At 57.6% G+C, this 16,872-nt stretch overlaps 1 protein-coding gene across 7 annotated transcripts; it reads left to right on the forward strand.

Annotated features, from left to right (window-relative positions):
* Positions 1-6: 6 nt before the first annotated feature.
* Positions 7-12,315, forward strand: LOC123381160 (sphingomyelin phosphodiesterase 4-like). 7 transcript variants are annotated; one of them, XM_045041400.1, is made up of 11 exons: positions 10-52; positions 3,342-3,428; positions 5,988-6,133; positions 6,921-7,011; positions 7,658-7,758; positions 8,347-8,510; positions 9,007-9,200; positions 9,808-10,041; positions 10,264-10,395; positions 10,592-10,720; positions 10,835-12,315. In XM_045041400.1, exons 1-11 carry the CDS (start codon positions 20-22, stop codon positions 11,162-11,164), a joined length of 1,641 nt encoding a protein of 546 aa, XP_044897335.1. In that variant the 5' UTR covers positions 10-19; the 3' UTR covers positions 11,165-12,315. The 7 variants fall into 7 exon arrangements, with proteins under 7 accessions (XP_044897337.1, XP_044897335.1, XP_044897336.1 ...); XM_045041401.1 differs by lacking the exon at positions 3,342-3,428 and having other exon boundaries at positions 13-52; positions 9,007-9,212; XM_045041406.1 differs by lacking the exon at positions 10-52 and having other exon boundaries at positions 3,196-3,428; positions 9,007-9,212.
* The last annotated feature ends 4,557 nt before the right edge of the window (positions 12,316-16,872 follow it).

Here is a 16,872-nt window from a genome sequence, read left to right on the forward strand (position 1 = left end):
TTCATCTTATTCCTTGAGGATGTACCAAAAATTGCAGTCCCCTCACGCCAAGGTAGGATGCCACACTTTTTCATCCCTCTGCTCTTGGCCCTGGTGTGCCTGGTCCACCTGCTGCTTCTTGTCCTTGATCTCAGCTCGTTGTCAAGGGCTGTGATGGTGGGAAGCAGAAACTCACCATAACCCCTTACTCTGATGCCGGAGGGCAGGTGGGTTTCATTCTGGGGTGGGCTTGCACCCTGCGGGCTGGAGGCCTGTCCTCTCTCTGGGGTCCTCCCCATGCTATTTCCAGAGCCCCCTCCCTGGCAGCCGGAATGGCTGAGGTTGTGGTGCTCGTGCTCTGGGGCCAGGAGAGCTGCGGATGCCTCTGGGAGTCACATCCGGGCCTGTTCCCTCCGCTGTCACAGCGTCTCCTGCTTTCCTGCTGAGGTGGCACCCGGCCGACTTCGCTCACCTTGGTGCCCGTACTGCCTTCCACCTCCTGCAGAGCATTGGCAGGCAGCCCTTTCTGCAGTGGGTGGGATCTGATGCCTCCCTGCATGCAGCCTGGCCTGTCTCCTCCTCTTTTTCCCTTCTCTTCCCTCACAGGGCAGCATGCTCATTTGCAGAGGCGTGAAGGCAGCTGTGTCCCTGGAACGTTCCCAGGGCCGGCAGCCTACTGGACTCGTCAGAGTACAACAGCTCTGTTCGCCTCTTACTAGGCAGGGTGGGCACCTAGGTTCACGCTCCATGAAACCGCCTGAAACGTGTGAACTGGGGCCTGTAACCAACTGTGTGATCTGTGGCTTCTGTGCACTTCTGTGTTTGCTGCTCAGACTTTGCTTTTGTCAACGCCAGACAGAATTCTTGAGAGATTCCTTACGAATTAACATTCTATGGGCTAAAATTCACGAGGGTGGCCTGTGACCTTCCCTCTGTGATTCCAGCAAGTGGTGGTGGTTCTGCAAAGTGTTGGCAACCAGTTCTGCTTCTCTGCTGCCCTTCTGAGTACCCATTTGGGGAGCAGCCCCCCAACCACTGCTCTCTTAAAAGTGCAGAGTGACCCAAATCTCTGTCCTTGACATCACAGGGGACAGAGGGAAAGCCAGAACTCTGTCTTGGGCCTCTCGCGTTACTAAGTGCTTGCACTGCCATTGCTGCTTCCACAGTGGACTGGCTGCATGTTCCTGGCTGGTGCACGGGGGTCAGGGGCCGGGCTTCCCCCTAGGGCCCTGGGGGCTCACTCAGCCCCTGTGCATGTGGCTTTTGCAGAGGCAGGGGCTGCTTTGCTGCATTGCCTTCCCATCTGCTCGTTCTGTCTTCTGAGCCAGGGGGAGCACATTCACTGTCATTTTTAGCAGATCTGCCAGTCACAGAGGTCCTCTAGGTTGTCTCCTGTGAGGATCCCGAGCCCTATACGAGGGAGGAGGGTGGGCCGTCCCTGCCGGAGCAGGGGAGCCTTCCCCTTCTTCCTCACGTTTGCTTCCTCTTGGCCAGACCACAGGGCGGGGGAGAGCTGCTCAGAATGACTGGTAGTCAGGGGGCGACTGGGAAGCCCCCACCAGGTACCCAATTGAGGTGTTTAGTTGTGTTTTGTTTTGTTTCGTTTTGTTTCCTATTTGTCTTTGCCTCCTATTGAGGCTGAAAGCAAAACCTCAGAAAACCTGGTGTGTGGGAAGGGGAGAAGGACAGCCATGGAGGTCTGCTTCACCTGAGGCTCCTTACCATTTACCCAGGCCTGTGCTGTGCCGTTTGGAAATCCTAGCCTTGGGGTCAGTTTTCCTGATGTGAAAGATGCAGGAAACGCAGCTCTGAGAGGTCCCATGGTGCTTCCATGCCTAGCCTGGGTCCGGAGTGTATGCTCGCTCCTTACAGCCCGGGCCTCTGCTCTGCCTCAGCTTACTGGGCAGGGAGGGCTTCAGGAGAGTCAGATGGTCGGTAAAGACCGCATATTCCTGCAGGACACTGTGGGGCCCGCACTGTGTTCCTGCAGGCTGGGCAGACCCCCAACAGGGGAACCATGTGCTCCCTGATTCCTCACTGAGAGCTGTCACTGAGCCCGGGTCTGGCCCAGAGGAAGGCCACGAAGGGCAGACACCTCCTTGCTGTGCTGCTTCCTGCCCCTGCTCTGCGCGTCTGTGGCTGTGCCTGTCTCCTCGAGGTCTGGCACATGCATTCTGACCTCTCCCGTGTGAAGCATGGTACGCGGTGGGAGGCATGGCCCTCCCAGGGCAGGATGTGTGCCAGGGCCGGCTCTGGGTTGTGCTTGGCTAAAGGGGACTGCTTTAGCAGGCCTTGTCGCTGCAGCGGGGCAGGGCAGAGGTGGGGTAGGGGTGGACAGCTTAAGCCAGCTCTGCTGTCATCCCCCATGGCCCAGGCTGTCCCAGCCTCAGGGTTCCAGCTGCCTCTGGGTGTGTGTGGCCATGACCAGATTCTTGGGGCCCGTCGGGACTGATGGAGGGCTCTGTGTGTCTGGAGTTGGGGAGTCCTGGTGAGGTACGAGAGGTGGGTCTCCCAGGATTCGAACCCATGAGTGTTCACGTTACCTTTAACGATTTCGGGAATGTGGGGTGTGGAAGGTGTCAGGCCTGGTGAGCTAAACCTTGCTTGCCTCTGTGCCACCCTGGGAATCAGCCCCATTCAGGAGGGGTCGCTGATTGGATCTTTGACACCTAGGAACTGATCTCATCACATATCAGTTTGGTAAATTTCTTCTTGGGACAACACAGGGAAGTCCAATAAGTTACAAATTTTTCTTTCTTGAGCAAAGAGGTCTCCATCTGGAACTAGCTCCTCAAAAATTTCTCTTCTGAGCCTCGGGGCCTTCAGGGCCTTGGTGGCCATCAGTGTGTCCCAGCAAGACTCCTGGGATCCTGGTGGGCTCCAGTGTGCACACGCTGCACACAGAGCATTCAGGGTTGGGGGAGGGCAGGACCCTCTGGAAGGAAAGTGAGTCAGGCTGACCTCAGGGAGCTGGAGAGAACTTCAGGCCCCAGAGACATGAAGGAGGCTGCCCAAGTGACCTTGAGGGTCTGTCTGTCCCTCTGCCTGGCAGGTGGAAGAGCACCCCTTGGGCCTGGCTCTAGTCTGCCCACCAGGAAGGGCTCCGTCTGGGCGGCTGAGAGGGTGGTGTCCCATTGGTCTGAGGCTGCTGGGCTGTGATTGTTTGGATTGTCACTGACGTGCTTTTGTTTTTGTTTTTGTTTTTGTTTTTGTTTTTGTTTTTTGTTTTCTCTCCTTACTTCTGGGCTCACTTTTGTCTTTCTCTCCCTGCTGTCCCCTCCCCGGTCTCTCCCCTCCTGTCCCCTGCCCTGTCCTCTGCCCTCCCTGCCTGTTCTTGGCTTCTCTGTTTTGCTGTCTCTCAGCTGGAGGTTCTGCACTACCGACTCAGTGTCTCCAGCGCCCTCCACAGCCCTGCCCAACCCAGCCTCCAGGCCCTCCACGCCTACCAAGTACTGGCCGCTCTCATATTGTTTTGTTTCACCCCTGCCCTGTGGTGTGAGCCATGGAGCGCATGGCAGTGCAGTGGTAAAGCGAGGGTCCGGCCGGGGGCCAACTGGGGTGATTCAGGCCAATTCCAAGCAGAGTGAGGCCAGTGTGTGTCGGGGATGGTGGCAGGCATCCGTCTTTAGCCTGGCTCAGCCCTCAGCTTGGTAGACTAGCCCGGGTTTGGGGTGTGGGGCCACCAGATCTGCCTGGCCAAGCCCCAAGCCAGTTGGAATGTGGTAGGCTCTTGGGAGTTGGTGACTTCTGTGCTTGGCCCTGGGTTGAGGGAGCGGAAACAGTGTGGCCTTCGCAGTGGCCTGACTCACCTGGCTTTGCGGGCCTGGTACCTAGGAACTGACTGAGCCCAGGGAAGCCCCAAGGCTCATGGTGGCGTGGTCTGTCAGTCCCAAGCCTGTGTGAGGCCAAGGGGCAGGGAGGACAAGGGCTTCGTCCCCTAGCCTGGAGAGGCTGTTGGTCCTTGAGCATGCTGGGGCCTGGCCTCTTGTGGACTTTTGTGCTCCCACAGAGGTAGGCGAGAGCAAGAGAGGGCCTCACGGAGACTGGTCTGCTTTAGGCAGAGATGACCAGTGTGGACGGATTTGAAGTCTTGAGGTCGGTAGATGGAGTGCAGGACTACAGGCTGTTTCAGGGCAGATGGAGTCTGGTAGTTCATGGATTCATGAGATGAATGTCAGGAAGTTTGGGCAGAAAGCATGCATCTAGATCCCATGCTCGAGGCCAGGGGTCTGTCCAGTTCCCCCTCAGTGGGAGCACACCACATTTAACCTGATATTTGAGCACAAGATAAGAAATCACGTTTGCTGGGATGGGGTGGTGAGTGCGCACAGGGTTCCCACTCAGAAGCAGCAGCCACAGGGAAGAGGGAAGAGAATGATCCAGAAGGGCCAGCAGGGGCGGGTTTAGCACAGAAGTGGTACCACTCCAGCATGTGTTGGGGAAGGGCTCACTTGGCCAAGAGCAGCATCCCTGGAGAAAAGTGCACAGCAGGAGGGGGAAGAGCCCTCCTTCCCCCCCCCCCCCCCCCACCATGGGAAGGGTTGCTGAGCTGAGAAGGGCTGGGCCCAGTGAGAAATGCCACTGGCTTTGGGAAAGTGTCCCTAACGGCCGTGCGGGTGGAGGAGGCCCACTTACAGCAGCGGTGGCTGGATTCCTGTGGGGATTTGGCTCTCGAGGGTGGGGGGGTGAGAAGGAAGGTTTGGCTTCTGTCCAGAGGGAAGATAGCCCAAGGAGCTTCCCGGTTCAGTGCCAATGCTCTGTCCTCCGCTAGGGAGATGGTGGGTGGGTCGGCGAGGGGCCAGGAATGAGAAAGGGGGAGGCTCCTGGGGGGAGTCACAGCCTGGCAACAGTGCCCTCTGATCCTCCGTTACCGTGAAAATATCTTACGTTTTTTTTGTTGTTCAAATGATGCAAGTTCATCGCTTAAGCTTACAGATAAGCAGAAGAAAGTCTCCTCCTGAAGCCCCGTAGCTTCCCCCGCAGTCATATCGAGTCGTGTGGTGTGTTGCCTAGGCCTGTGGAGACAGATCCATGGCAAGGAGAGCGGAGAAGGCAGTGCCGCGGGCAGTGGTGGGGCTGCGACTGGGTGCCCGGGCTGTGCCAGGAGGCACGGCTTGTGCCAGCCTCAACGTTGCGCAGGATTTGGACTAGGCTGCCAGAAGCTCTGTCGAGGTTGTGGGGGTCCCAGAGGCCTGGGGGGTGAGTGTGGGCAGAGGAGCGCGTCCGGGCACCCCAGAGCTGGGAGCCGGAGGCAGCGTATCCTGCCGGTGCCATCCTCTGCCACTCTGGAGACTCCATCCTGTATTCCGTCACAGAAGAGCCAGCAGACAGGCTTTCCTCTCGGGGCTGGGTCTTAAAGATCCTACCTGAACCTTGTGAATGAGAATTTCACCTGACAAGATAGAAAGCACTCTCGTCTTGTGCTGACGGCAGGGCTGTTAGCAATAGAGGAAGGGCCGCCCTGCGCCAAGCCCCAGCTGGCTGTGTCCAGGACAGGAAGTGGATGGAAGGGTGAGGGTTACAGCAGGAGAAGGAATTTGGGAGTATTTCTCCCTGAAAAAGGAAGCCATGGGCCCCAGCGAGCTGTCTTCATATACCTGGGAGGCAGGCAGGAGCCCCTGAGCCCGGATCCAGGGTGGGATACTGGCCTGCCTCGCCCCCTGCTCCTCCTCTGGCTGGCCAGGAGTTGGGGGGGACCCCTGAGGACTTGGCCGGGCAGCAATGACCCGAGTCACCCACAGAGGGTGCAAGAAGCGGCTGGAAGCACACAGGGAAGCATTCAGGTCTGCTTTAGCAAAGCCGTCCCGCCCTGCCTTGCGTGCTCTTAGCGGGTCTCAGAGCTGGCATGCGAGGTCTATCTGCTGCGTGCCAGGCCCAGGGAGGGCCCTGTGGGCGGCCCACACATCCTGTCGGGGAGAAGTGGTCCTGGGCGGGACATACATGGCCAGGCCTGGGGGCCCCACCCTGGGACCAGTCTGGGTCCTGACACAGCTCCCCCTCAACCTCAGGAGTCGTTCACACCCACGGAGGAGCACGTGTTGGTGGTGCGCCTGCTGCTAAAGCATCTGCACGCCTTTTCCAACAGCCTGAAGCCTGAGCAGGTCTCTCCCTCCACCCACTCTCACGCCACCAGTCCCCTGGAGGAGTTCAAACGGTGGGTACAGGGCATGCACAGGCCTCCCGTGTCCCTGGCTGCCACTGCCTCCTCCTGCACATACTTGTTGCCCACAGTAACCTATCCTTAGGGCATGGGGTCGGCCTGTGAGGCGTCTGCAGGGTGGGGCAGGTGGGAAATCACCTTGACCCCTCCTGGGTCTGTTTCCCGACACCTCCTCTGGCTCCACAGGCGGGCGGGGGCTGCCTGGCTGCCACGGCCTTTCCTTCCAGGCCTGCCGTCTTCAGTAGAAAGAGCCAGGCTGGCCAGAAAGAGGCCCCATCTTGTTGCCCTGTCTTGTCCCCTCCTCCCCAGTGTGGGCAGAGTGGAAGATCTACGTTGACCGCACTCAGAATGCCCAGGAAAGCCGATGGGCTGGGAGTGCCTTCACTGCAAAGTGGCTCATTTGTCATGGGAGACTGAGCTCTGTGCTGCACCCTCCCCCTCCTCTTCCCCTCTGCTCCCCCAGTCCTTCTGTCAAAAGGGCCAGGACGGTGGCCTGACTCCTAGGCCAACTGGGGCCAGCAGAGCAGGTGACTTGTGTGTGGTGACCCAAGCAGAGGTGGTCACGGGAGCCATACTAGGTCAACCGCTTGTGTGCTGTGTGTCCTTGGGACATTCCCTAATCTCTCTGAACTTTGGCTTCTTTGTGAAAAATGGGGCCCAAAATAGGAGGCCTTGCCTTCAGGGGTGCCCAGTGTTCACCCCGGCAGAGCTGGCCCTTGGAACCGGGAGCCACTTGGCTCACCTATGAGGGGACCCTCTCCTCGCCTCCCCTCCCCTGCAGGGCCGCCGTCCCGAGGTTTGTCCAGCAGAAACTCTACCTTTTCCTGCAGCACTGCTTTGGCCACTGGCCCCTGGATGCGTCCTTCAGAGCCGTGAGTGTCCGCCCCATCTTGCTTTCTTTGTCTTTGCCCTCTGTGCCTGATGAGGGAGGTCCCGTGGGGCGGATGCAGGAAGGAATCAGCTATTGCCGCAGAGGGTCACATCGGTGGGTCACATTGTTCTGCTCATTTGAGTTTTCAGAGCCAACCCCCAGGTACAGAAAAGCTGTCTGCCCTGACCTGGAACCCAGTGGGTCCACGCTGGGTGGGTTCCCAGCCCCACTGAGCCTCACAGGCTCCGCTCCCTCAGCTGGGGAAAGCACTCCTGTGTTCCACACGTTCCACACTCGCTTCCGAAGGGCTGGCACGAGGGTTACATATCCTAAGGGTTAAAACTAATGTAACGTTGTGTGTCAGCTATCTGCAGATTAAAAAAATCATTTTAATTAAAGATGAAAAAAGAAACATCATAGGGGATGCGGAGTCCCCTCCTGCTCCCTCTCGGAGTGGCGGGTGGGAAGAGAACGTGGTAACACCTCCAGGAGAACCGAAGCCCCACGGTTAGGATCACCCCCTCCTCACCTGAGCTGCCTGCCGGGAGCCGAGCTCCAGGCCACCCAAGGATCTGGACCAAAGCCCCAGCCCCACAGCCCAGCAGAATGCCAGCCTCCAGGCCCTCAGGGCACACGTGTCCCACCAGGTCCTGGAGATGTGGCTGAGCTACCTACAGCCCTGGAGGTATGCACCTGAGAAGCAGGCTCAGAGCAGCGACTGCCAGGCCCGGTGTGTGTCGGAGAGATGGTGAGCCCCGGCCCGTTGTCCTCCCTAGGGGGACCTGCTTCCAGGTGGGGCACAGGCCCCTCCCTCCTTGACTGTGCTTTGTTGTCTGGGCCCTGGGCTTGATCTCCCACAGAAACAGCTGGTGACTCCTCTGTGCTGTCCCCTTGCCGTTGACTGTCTCCCCTCAGATGTATGTTTGCACTCGCCCCCAAGCACCCCTCTTCACTAGCGTTCTGCATAGCAGCCGCCACCGCCTCCCCTCCCGCCCTCACGGCCAACCCCCCAGCCTCCGCCAGCGCCTCCTCTCCACGACTGCCTTCCTTGTCCTCCTTCTGGTGCCCGGGCCGGCCTCTGCTGCGGAGGCTTTGGCCCTCTCGGGAAGGGCCGCATCCTACAGAGGGTTGCGCCGTCTATAGGAGGCCTAGGTCTTCCCTGCCTCCCTTGTGCCTCCTCCCTTGCCCCCACCCCTGGTCCCTCAGCCACGATGAGGTCGTGGCAGGGGAGAACCTGGAACCCAAGGAAGAGAGCGCTAGTGAAGCGGGGGCATAGACTGGTGTAGTCCTGCCTCCAGTGGGAGTTCTGGGCCCTGATGCACTGCCTGGTCCCCAGGGCACCCTTTGTGCAGGAGAATCTGCTGATGTACACCAAGCTTTTTGTGGGCTTCCTGAGCCGCGCGCTCCGCACCGACCTGGTCAGCCCCAAGAACGCGCTCATGGTATTCCGAGTGGCCAAAGTCTTTGCCCAGCCCAACCTGGCTGAAATGATCCAGAAAGGTAAGCCCTCAGCCAGAGGGAAGCAGCACTTAGAGAGGGACCCACGGACCCTGCGTGTGCCTCACGGGCTCGCGGTGGGCTGGCAGAGGTGCCACGGGGACTCCTGGTGCACGGTGGCGGGGTGGACGTCGGAGCCTAGCGGCGTCCTGCCTTCCCTGTGGCACGCGTGCCGGGCAGGAGCTGCGGGGGTGCTGGGCGGGGGAAGCAGAGCTCAGAGCTGTGTCTCCCTGGTGACTCTTGGTGGCATCAGAAAGCAGTCTTGGCCCGTGTCGTGTCTTAGATGGCTTTATCGGGTGTTAGCTTCTCTGGTTTTCTTTTGTGCATGCCGGCCTTCCTGTTGAGACTGGTGGGGGCTCCGGGAACATTAGGAGTTGGGCCCCTGTGCCACTCGGTCCCTATCCCTCGGAAGCCTCAGCGGCACCCAGGAAGCCAGCCAGCGGCTACTGGCTGTTTGGTGCCATGGAAGCTGAAGCCAGAGTCGGGTTCTGCTTTCCAGGGGAACAGCTGTTCCTGGAGCCAGAACTCGTCATCCCACACCGCCAGCACCGACTCTTCACAGCTCCCACTTTCACCGGCAGCTTCCTGTCCTCGTGGCCCCCAGCCGTCACAGACGCCTCCTTCAAGGTGAAGAGCCACGTTTACAGCCTGGAGGGCCAGGACTGCAAGTACACCCCAATGTTTGGGCCCGAGGTGCGGACGCTGGTGAGTTGGGGCTCCCCCAGGCCACACGGCCGTCCCGAAGCCGTGGCAACAGCAGGGCCAGGGAGAGCACACGTGTTGTACGGAAGGAGGAAGGTTGGGTGTTGGTGGACGCTGCTGTACCTTGGCTTGTTTTCTTTTTTCAGTGCGGTCTACGTTTTTTCTGATGATAAAGGCAGCAGTTGCTAGAAAGTTTTCACATTTAGAATATGGGCGTCTTGGGGGCGCCTGGTGGCTCAGTGAGTTAAGTGTCTGACTTTGGTTCAGGTCATGATCTCAGGGCTCCTGAGTTTGAGCCCCACATCGGGCTCTGTGCTGACAACTGGAGCCTGGAGGCTGCTTTGGATTCTGTGTCTCCCTCTCTCTCTGCCCCTCCCTTGCTCACAGTCTGCCTCTGTGTCTCTCCAAAGGAAATACACACACACACACACACACGCACACACACACACACGTAGAATATGCACGTCTTAGTCTTGAAAGACCCTGGCCTCCTCCTGGACTGCTGGGGGCCCCCAGGTCCGCCTGCCAGCCTGTTTGGTGGCTGGGTGGCGTGCGGTGGCACCACCCGAGCTGGCTGACCTGCCCCCATGCCCCGCAGGTCTTGCGCCTGGCTCAGCTCATCACGCAGGCCAAGCAGACTGCCAAGTCCATCTCTGACCAGTGCGGGGAGAGCACGGCCGGCCGCCCCTTTCTGTCGTGGCTGGGCTTCTGCTCCACAGACACGAACGGCTCCTACGCAGCCAACGACCTGGACGAGATGGGGCAGGACAGTGTCCGCAAGACAGACGAGTACCTGGAGAAGGCCCTGGAGTACCTGTGCCAGATGTTCCGAGTACGAGCCGGGGGAGCTGTCCCCTTCCTGGCGTTCGGTCCCGCGGCCCTCATCCCCTGCCCAGCCCGTGGGAGATACAGCCCGTGCCCACGATGTCACGTCTGGGCCCCCTTGCTGTCGCCGTTAGAGGCCCAGGGGGGCCAGTCTCCTCCCTTCACCCCGAGAGTGAAGGCAGGTAGCAGGAAGCGGCACTGCCTCCTCACGGGGCTTCCTCCCTCACAGCTCAGCGAGGCTCAGCTCACCCAGCTCACGCTTGCCTTGGGGACAACTCAAGATGAGAATGGGAAGAAGCAGCTCCCAGACTGCGTCGTGGGGGAGGACGGGCTCGTCCTCACGCCCCTGGGCCGGTACCAGGTAAGGGCCACACCCCGGAGGGCTCCGCTCTCCTGGCGGCGTGGCCGTGGCTCCCGCTGGCCGAGCCTCCGAGCCCTGTTGTCCCGGCAGGCCCGGCAGCGGAGACCGCACTTGTGAGGCGTCGCAGAGGTGTGTTCGCAGGGCTGCTCGCACGGCCCAGGTTTCACCCGGGGCTCGCCTCCTTTGCTGCTTCTAGATCATCAATGGGCTGCGAAGGTTTGACATCGAGTACCAGGGTGACTCAGAGCTGCAGCCCATCCGGAGCTATGAGATCGCCAGCCTGGTCCGCGTGCTCTTCCGGCTGTCCTCCGCCATCAACCGCAGGGTGAGTGCACGCGGGAGGGCCGCCCCCGCCTCCGGTCCTGCCACCCTCGGGGAGAGGCCGGGGCAGCGTGCGGCCCTGCCCGCGCCCACTCCCCGTGCCTCTGTCTCTGCCCAGTTTGCAGGCCCGATGGCAGCCCTGTGTTCCCGTGCCGACTTCCTCGGCAGCTTTTGTCGGTACCACCTCACGGAGCCCGGGCTGGCAGACAGGCACCTGCTGAGCCCGGTGGCACGAGGGTGTGCGGCCCGCCGTCCCCGGGGCCCTAGGCTCAGCCTGCGCTTCCTGGGCAGCTACCGGACGCTGCTCTCGCTGCTTCTGGCCTTCTTCGTGGCCTCCCTGTTCTGTATTGGGCCCCTCCCTTGCGCCCTGCTCCTCGTGCTGGGCTACCTCCTCTACGCTGTGGCCATGACGCTGCTCACCGAGCGCAGCAAGCTGCACCATCTCTGACCTCAGGCCGGGTGCCGATGCAGGGCCGCCAGCGAGAGGCCCACACAGCCTCTCCCTCGAGCCTGAGAGGCCACCTCCGAGCTAGGGGGCCACTTTCCTGCAGCCACGGAGCCATGCCACGCGTAAGAGGAGATGAAAACGGAAGGGTGTGGTCCAGGCTTGCCAAGGAAGGGAGTGACCTCAAAGGGCCTGTTAGTGTCACAGGACGGTGCCGGACCCAGCCACTCGGTCCTCCCTGCTTCCCTCAGCCACAGGCCCTGCAGTGAAATGGGCCTCCAGGCCTTTCTCCAACCTGACGCCCCAGGGTCTAGCTGTGTGAGGCCTGGGAGGCAGTGCTGCCCAGGAGGGGCCTCGCCATCCTTAAGGTTGGCAAGGTGGCGTGCCTCTCCTCTCCCTGCCGACAGCAGGACGGTCCCTCAGTGTCTGGTTCCAGAGAAGATTCCAAAACCCTAGAGGTTCCTGAGAAAGTTTAGAGGATGGTTCCCTGATTCCTAACTTTAAACCTAGATTTTGCCATCGCATTTGGCAAAGTGAGGGTCATTCTTCACGCATTGCCAGCAATTCTGGGGCTGGGCCCTACAGCTCCACTTTCTAGAAGAAAAGATCCTCCAGGAGCACAGATGCTCAGTGGGACAGTGCTTCACCTCTGGCTCCCTCCTGGCCCCCAAGCCATTAAGCACGTTGCTTGGTGGCAGCCCAGCGTCACTGCCTCATCCGGGACAGGCTCGCTTGTCCCATGGGCAGAGGGGATGTGGCTGGGCCATGGGAGTTGGGCATCGTCTGGTGCTGCAACCAAAGATGGTCAAAGGCATTGTTTGTACCTTCAGTAAAATCGAGTGCAAAGACACTAACTTTTTGATGACATTTGAATGTTCCTACTACACAGCAATTTCATGTTCTCTGTCGAAAGTCATCCCCACAGGGTCTCAAGCACATGCATTCATCTTACAGGGGACGCACCAGAGAGAACATCTCAACGACGATTTTAAACCAAACCTTTGTTTTGGGTTTTTTTTTAAGTTTCCAAACTAAATGTTGAGCTTTGTATTTTGATGTGAACTCAGAATAATGGCATTCTGGGGCCTGTGACCAAAAAACAAACCAAGTTGGTAACTGACCGCAGATCTGAATAAAGCAGTTTTTGCTCCCGAGTCTTGTGGTCCCAGGGCTCAGCCTCCAGCGCGGTCGTCTGCACAGGTCTCCCAAACAGCTGGGGTTGGCAGAGACCACTGAGGGCACCATTGTCCTTCCCAGGGGGACGGTGGGTTTGTTTACAGCAGCAACAGACCAAGGCAGCCATAAACCCCTAAGTGGCCATGATGGGAGAGGGCAGGCCTCCGAGAGCTCCGGGAACCAGGCCCAGAGTTGGCCTCAGCCAGCATGGGCCCTGAACTGTATCTAAGCTGGGAGAATTTTTTTAAAGTTTTTACTTAGTAGAATCCCAAACAGGCTCAACGCTGTCAGCACAGAGCCCCACGTGGGGCTCGAACCCACGAACCACGAGATCGTGACCTGAGCCAAAATCAGAGTGGGTCACTTAACTGAGCCACGCAGGAGCCCCTATGCTGGGAGAATTTTGCCTTCTACTCAGCGCGTCAGGGGTGGCCTTAATACAAAAAGCTGGCAACCCCAGGATGTGAGTCAAATTTCCTGTGACTCCAGGAAGCTCCGAGGGTTGTGTGTGCAGCTGGGAACCGAACCGTGCACCTTCCGGCCCCACATGAGTGTCTCTGGGGTGCTTGGCCAGGCGTGAGTGTTAATGTCCTCCTGTCCCTGGGCAGGATTGTTACTTTTGTCAAATTCGATGGAAGTAAGATAGTATTTCTACAAGTTGGACGTCAACAGATGAGTGAGTGACTTTTGTTCCCAGACTCAGTCAAGAAAAGCGATACGAACACACGGAGATGATGGTGTGGGGTCAGATCTCAGTGGCGCCGTGTCCCCATGACCCTTCACTTTCCCATGGCTTCCCTCATCCACATTTCTCTTGTGCCCTTTTTTCACCTGGAAACATTCTCTAACACCCTAAAATGCGAAAACAAGACACTCCACCCGTTCACCCATGAGCTGTAAAACAGCCACCTGCTGTGTATACCCCGCGCTGTGCTGGGTGGGCGCTGTGTTCCCCAGAGAGAACAGACAGGACCCTCCGTTTCCCTGGGACTTAGTAGATGCAGAGTCCAGAAGTCATAACGAAGAACAGAGGTCAAGGAAGGGAATGGTTCCAATGGTCGGGGTCTGGGGGAGCAGCGGCACGTGGTCAGACAGCCCACAGCGTTCGGTGGCTCCCGTCTCAGGAGCAGGAGCAGAGGGGGTCCGGCGTGGCTGCTGCTCCAGGTGAGGGCAACGGGGACCTTACCCTCCCTGTGACCCCGAGCTACTTCGCAAAGAGCTCTGAGCTGCAGCGTTGAGAAAGGGCCGTGGGACGAGAGCAGAGGTAGAGGTACAGGCGGAGGAGCCCTGGAGTCACGGTTGGGGGAATGGGGACCGCGGGTGGGCAGTGCCCGCAGCAGTTCTGTCCACAGCACACTGAAAGGGTAGGTGACATCCAAGGGCAGAGGCTGCAGGGCCTGGCTTGGGCTCAGACGGGCTTCCTGCCGCCCATTCATTCCCGCCTCCTGGAGCTTCCCATCCTGCTAACTGGCCTGGCCCTCCAATTCCTCACGCCTCCACCACCAGCCACCACCACCCCAAATGCTGCCAAAGGGCCAAATCCAGACACCTCAGAGCTCACGACCCCTTCTGGTGGCATTCAGCACAGGAAGCACAGGTGCACGATCTCTGGAGGCTCTGCTCTGCCTCCCGCGCCTCAGACTTGCCAACCCCTCAGGTGACATTGTTCCCAGGAGCCCATGCTGGCCCCACTGCCTTTCAAGACCAAATCCATCAGACACCGAGGCTTCACCCGGCCCCACCGCTGACCCCAGGTGGCTCACTCAGGCTCTGATTGCTCGGTATAGGTGACGTAGGACAGAGGCTCTGGAATTGGGAGGAACCTGTACTTCCCCTCTGATGTCGAAGAGTAGATCAGACCTTCTGCATGAGCAGCCCTCAGATGATACGTGACTCGGGTAGCTTTCACTTTAAAAACTTCGCTAGCTTTTTTTTTTTTTTTTTTTTTTGGACTCTGCAAACCAGAATTCCTGGCATAAGTTTCTCAAACATCTAATGACCGAAATAGATCAAATTGTTTCCCAACCTCTCCTCTCCCCATCAAGAAGTCCTACTGCCTCTCAACCAATATTCCAGCTGTGAGAACAGCCACTGACTTTAACATCCATGTGGGTCACTGCTGCCCCAAGAGGTCAGAAAAATGCAAAGAAGCCAGAGAAGGGAGCAAATGCCTTCCAGCCATAGAGTAAGGTGGGCCCTTGGGGGCGCCAAGCGCTTACTGCACCAGGCGGTAGGGGAAGGTGAAGTTGTCAGCCGTTCAACTGCTTTCACCGTCCCTTTTGGGTCTTCGCACCATTATACATCTGCAGCCACCTCCCTTAGCCTGCCTTTAGCTGTGTTCAGCTTCTGGAGAGCAGCCGCTTCAGGGAGAATTGGACCTATAGGACCTGCCACGCAGCACCCCCACCGCCTGAGTGCAGCAGACATGGCATTTCCCGGCATGCACTCAGTGTATTTCTTGTGATGCTCAGGTGAAAATCTCCCCAAACCATCTGGAGAACGGTGGACTTCCCACAATGAACGTCTGCATCTTCTGTGTACAGAACACCATCCGGGAGGCTCTGAGTTTGTGCATCTGACGTCTTATTATTTAAGGGTCTGTGTTCTAGGCAATGCAGTAAAGCGGGTGAAGCGAGCCTTCTGCCTGGGATGGCTTCAGACGGCCCGGAACTTGCTTCCTCCACCCTCCCTCTCTGGGTGGAAGGAGCGCTGTTTTCCCCGCGCACAGCCTGGTGCCCACTGAGGAAGTGTACATTCTGCTCCTCAGGCCACGTCTCTGAAGGTCGGCTTGGCCTCCTTCCTTCCTCAGCAGCCGACTGCCACCCATCCTGGAAGACCGCCAGTCATCACTTCCTCTAAGAGACCTTGCCTCCTCCACTTCCCCTCCTCCTGGACTGGATTTAGTGCCCTCCTGTGCACTCATTGCCACCATTCAGCAAATAAAAGTAAAGAGGGATGTCTTATTTGCTTGGTGCTGGGCACTTCAAGGTGCTGAACAGAGGCTCCTGGCTGGCTCAGTCGGTAGAGCACATGACTTTTTTTTTTTTTTTTAATGTTTGTTTATTTTTGAGAGAGAGACAGAGTGTAAGCGGGGGAGGGGCAGAGAGAGAGGGAGACACAGAATCCAAAGCAGGCTCCAGGCTCTGAGCTGTCAGCACGGAGCCCGATGTGGGGCTTGAACTCACGGACCACGAGATCATGACCTGAGCCGAAGTCAGGTCCTTAACCGACTGAGCCACCCAGGCGCCCTGAGCATGTGATTCTTAATCTCAGGGTCCTGAGTTCAAGTCCCACATTGGACATGGAGCCTACTTAAAATAAAACAAAGTACTGAATAAAGAAATACTTCTGAATGAATCTCCAGCTTGTGTGTTTGCTCCTTGAGGACAACTATCATATTTTACTCACCTTTCTAGCTCGGGCATCATGCAAGCACACAGCAGCTGCCCAATAAATACGATTGTTTGACAAATACTGTACCTATTATATACACATCCAGCCCCTAACACCTCAGGAATCACAATATGAATGCCTTGGATAAGTTAATTTGTACATGAGTAGAAAGGATTGAGGTCAGGGAAGGGGCTTTTCGGCCTAACGTTGAACAAAAATCACTGGGGGAAAAACACGATCACTGCACTGGAAGGGTCCTGTCCAAAAACTTCGACCCGGAGAGAGGATCAAAGACCCAGATAGAGGAGCTGAAATTATAAAAGAGGAGAGCGGCGCCTGGGTGGCTCAGTCAGTTAAACATCGATCCGACTGTGGCTCAGGTCATGATCTCTTAGGTCGTCAGTTTGAGCCCCGCTTTGGGTGAGCCCTGCTTCTCTCTCTCTTTCTCTGTTCCTCATGGGATTCTCTCTCTCCCTCTCTCTTTGTCCCTCACTCACTTGTACCCTCTCTCTCAAAAAAAAAAAAAAAAAAAACCTGTTAGGAGAAAACAGAGGAATAATCTTTATAACTTTGCATTAGTTAATAGTGTTTTAGGTATGACACCCAAAGTACAAATGCCAAAAGAAAAAATAGGGAGAGTGGATTTACTCATATCGTGGTGTATATGAGTGCTTCGTTCCTTTTTATGTCCAAATAATATTCCATTGTGTGGATATACTACATTTTATTTATCCATTCACCACTTGGTGGACACTTGGGTTATTTCTCCTTTGGGGCTATTTATTGTGAATAATGCTGCCATGAACATTTATGTATCCGTTTTGTATGGAACTATGTTTTTTATTTATTGTTGAGAGAGAGAGAGAGCGAGCGGTGGGGGGGGGGGGGCGCAGGCAGAGAGAAGGGGACAGAGGATCCGAAGCGGGCTCCATGCTGACAGCAGAGAGCCCGATGTGGGGCTTGAACCCACGAACCACATGACCTGAGTCAAAGTAAAACGCGTAATTGACTGGGCCACCTAGGTGCCCCATTTATTTCTTTTTTTAATGTTTGTTTATTTTGTGTGTGTGAGAGAGAGAGAGTCAGGGGGAGGGACAGAGAGAGAAGGAGAGAGAGAATCCCAAGCAGGCTCTGCACTGTCA

Source organism: Felis catus, chromosome D3 (genome assembly GCF_018350175.1).
Source record: "Felis catus isolate Fca126 chromosome D3, F.catus_Fca126_mat1.0, whole genome shotgun sequence".
Lineage (NCBI taxonomy): Eukaryota > Metazoa > Chordata > Mammalia > Carnivora > Felidae > Felis > Felis catus.

Coding starts and splice junctions, on each gene's coding strand:
- LOC123381160 (XM_045041400.1), top strand. CDS start 20: ATGTACCAAAAATTGCAGTCCCCTCACGCCAAG. Junction 3,429..5,987: donor AGGCCCTCCACGCCTACCAA/GTACTGGCCGCT, acceptor CCTCAACCTCAG/GAGTCGTTCACACCCACGGA. Junction 9,201..9,807: donor CCCCAATGTTTGGGCCCGAG/GTGCGGACGCTG, acceptor CATGCCCCGCAG/GTCTTGCGCCTGGCTCAGCT.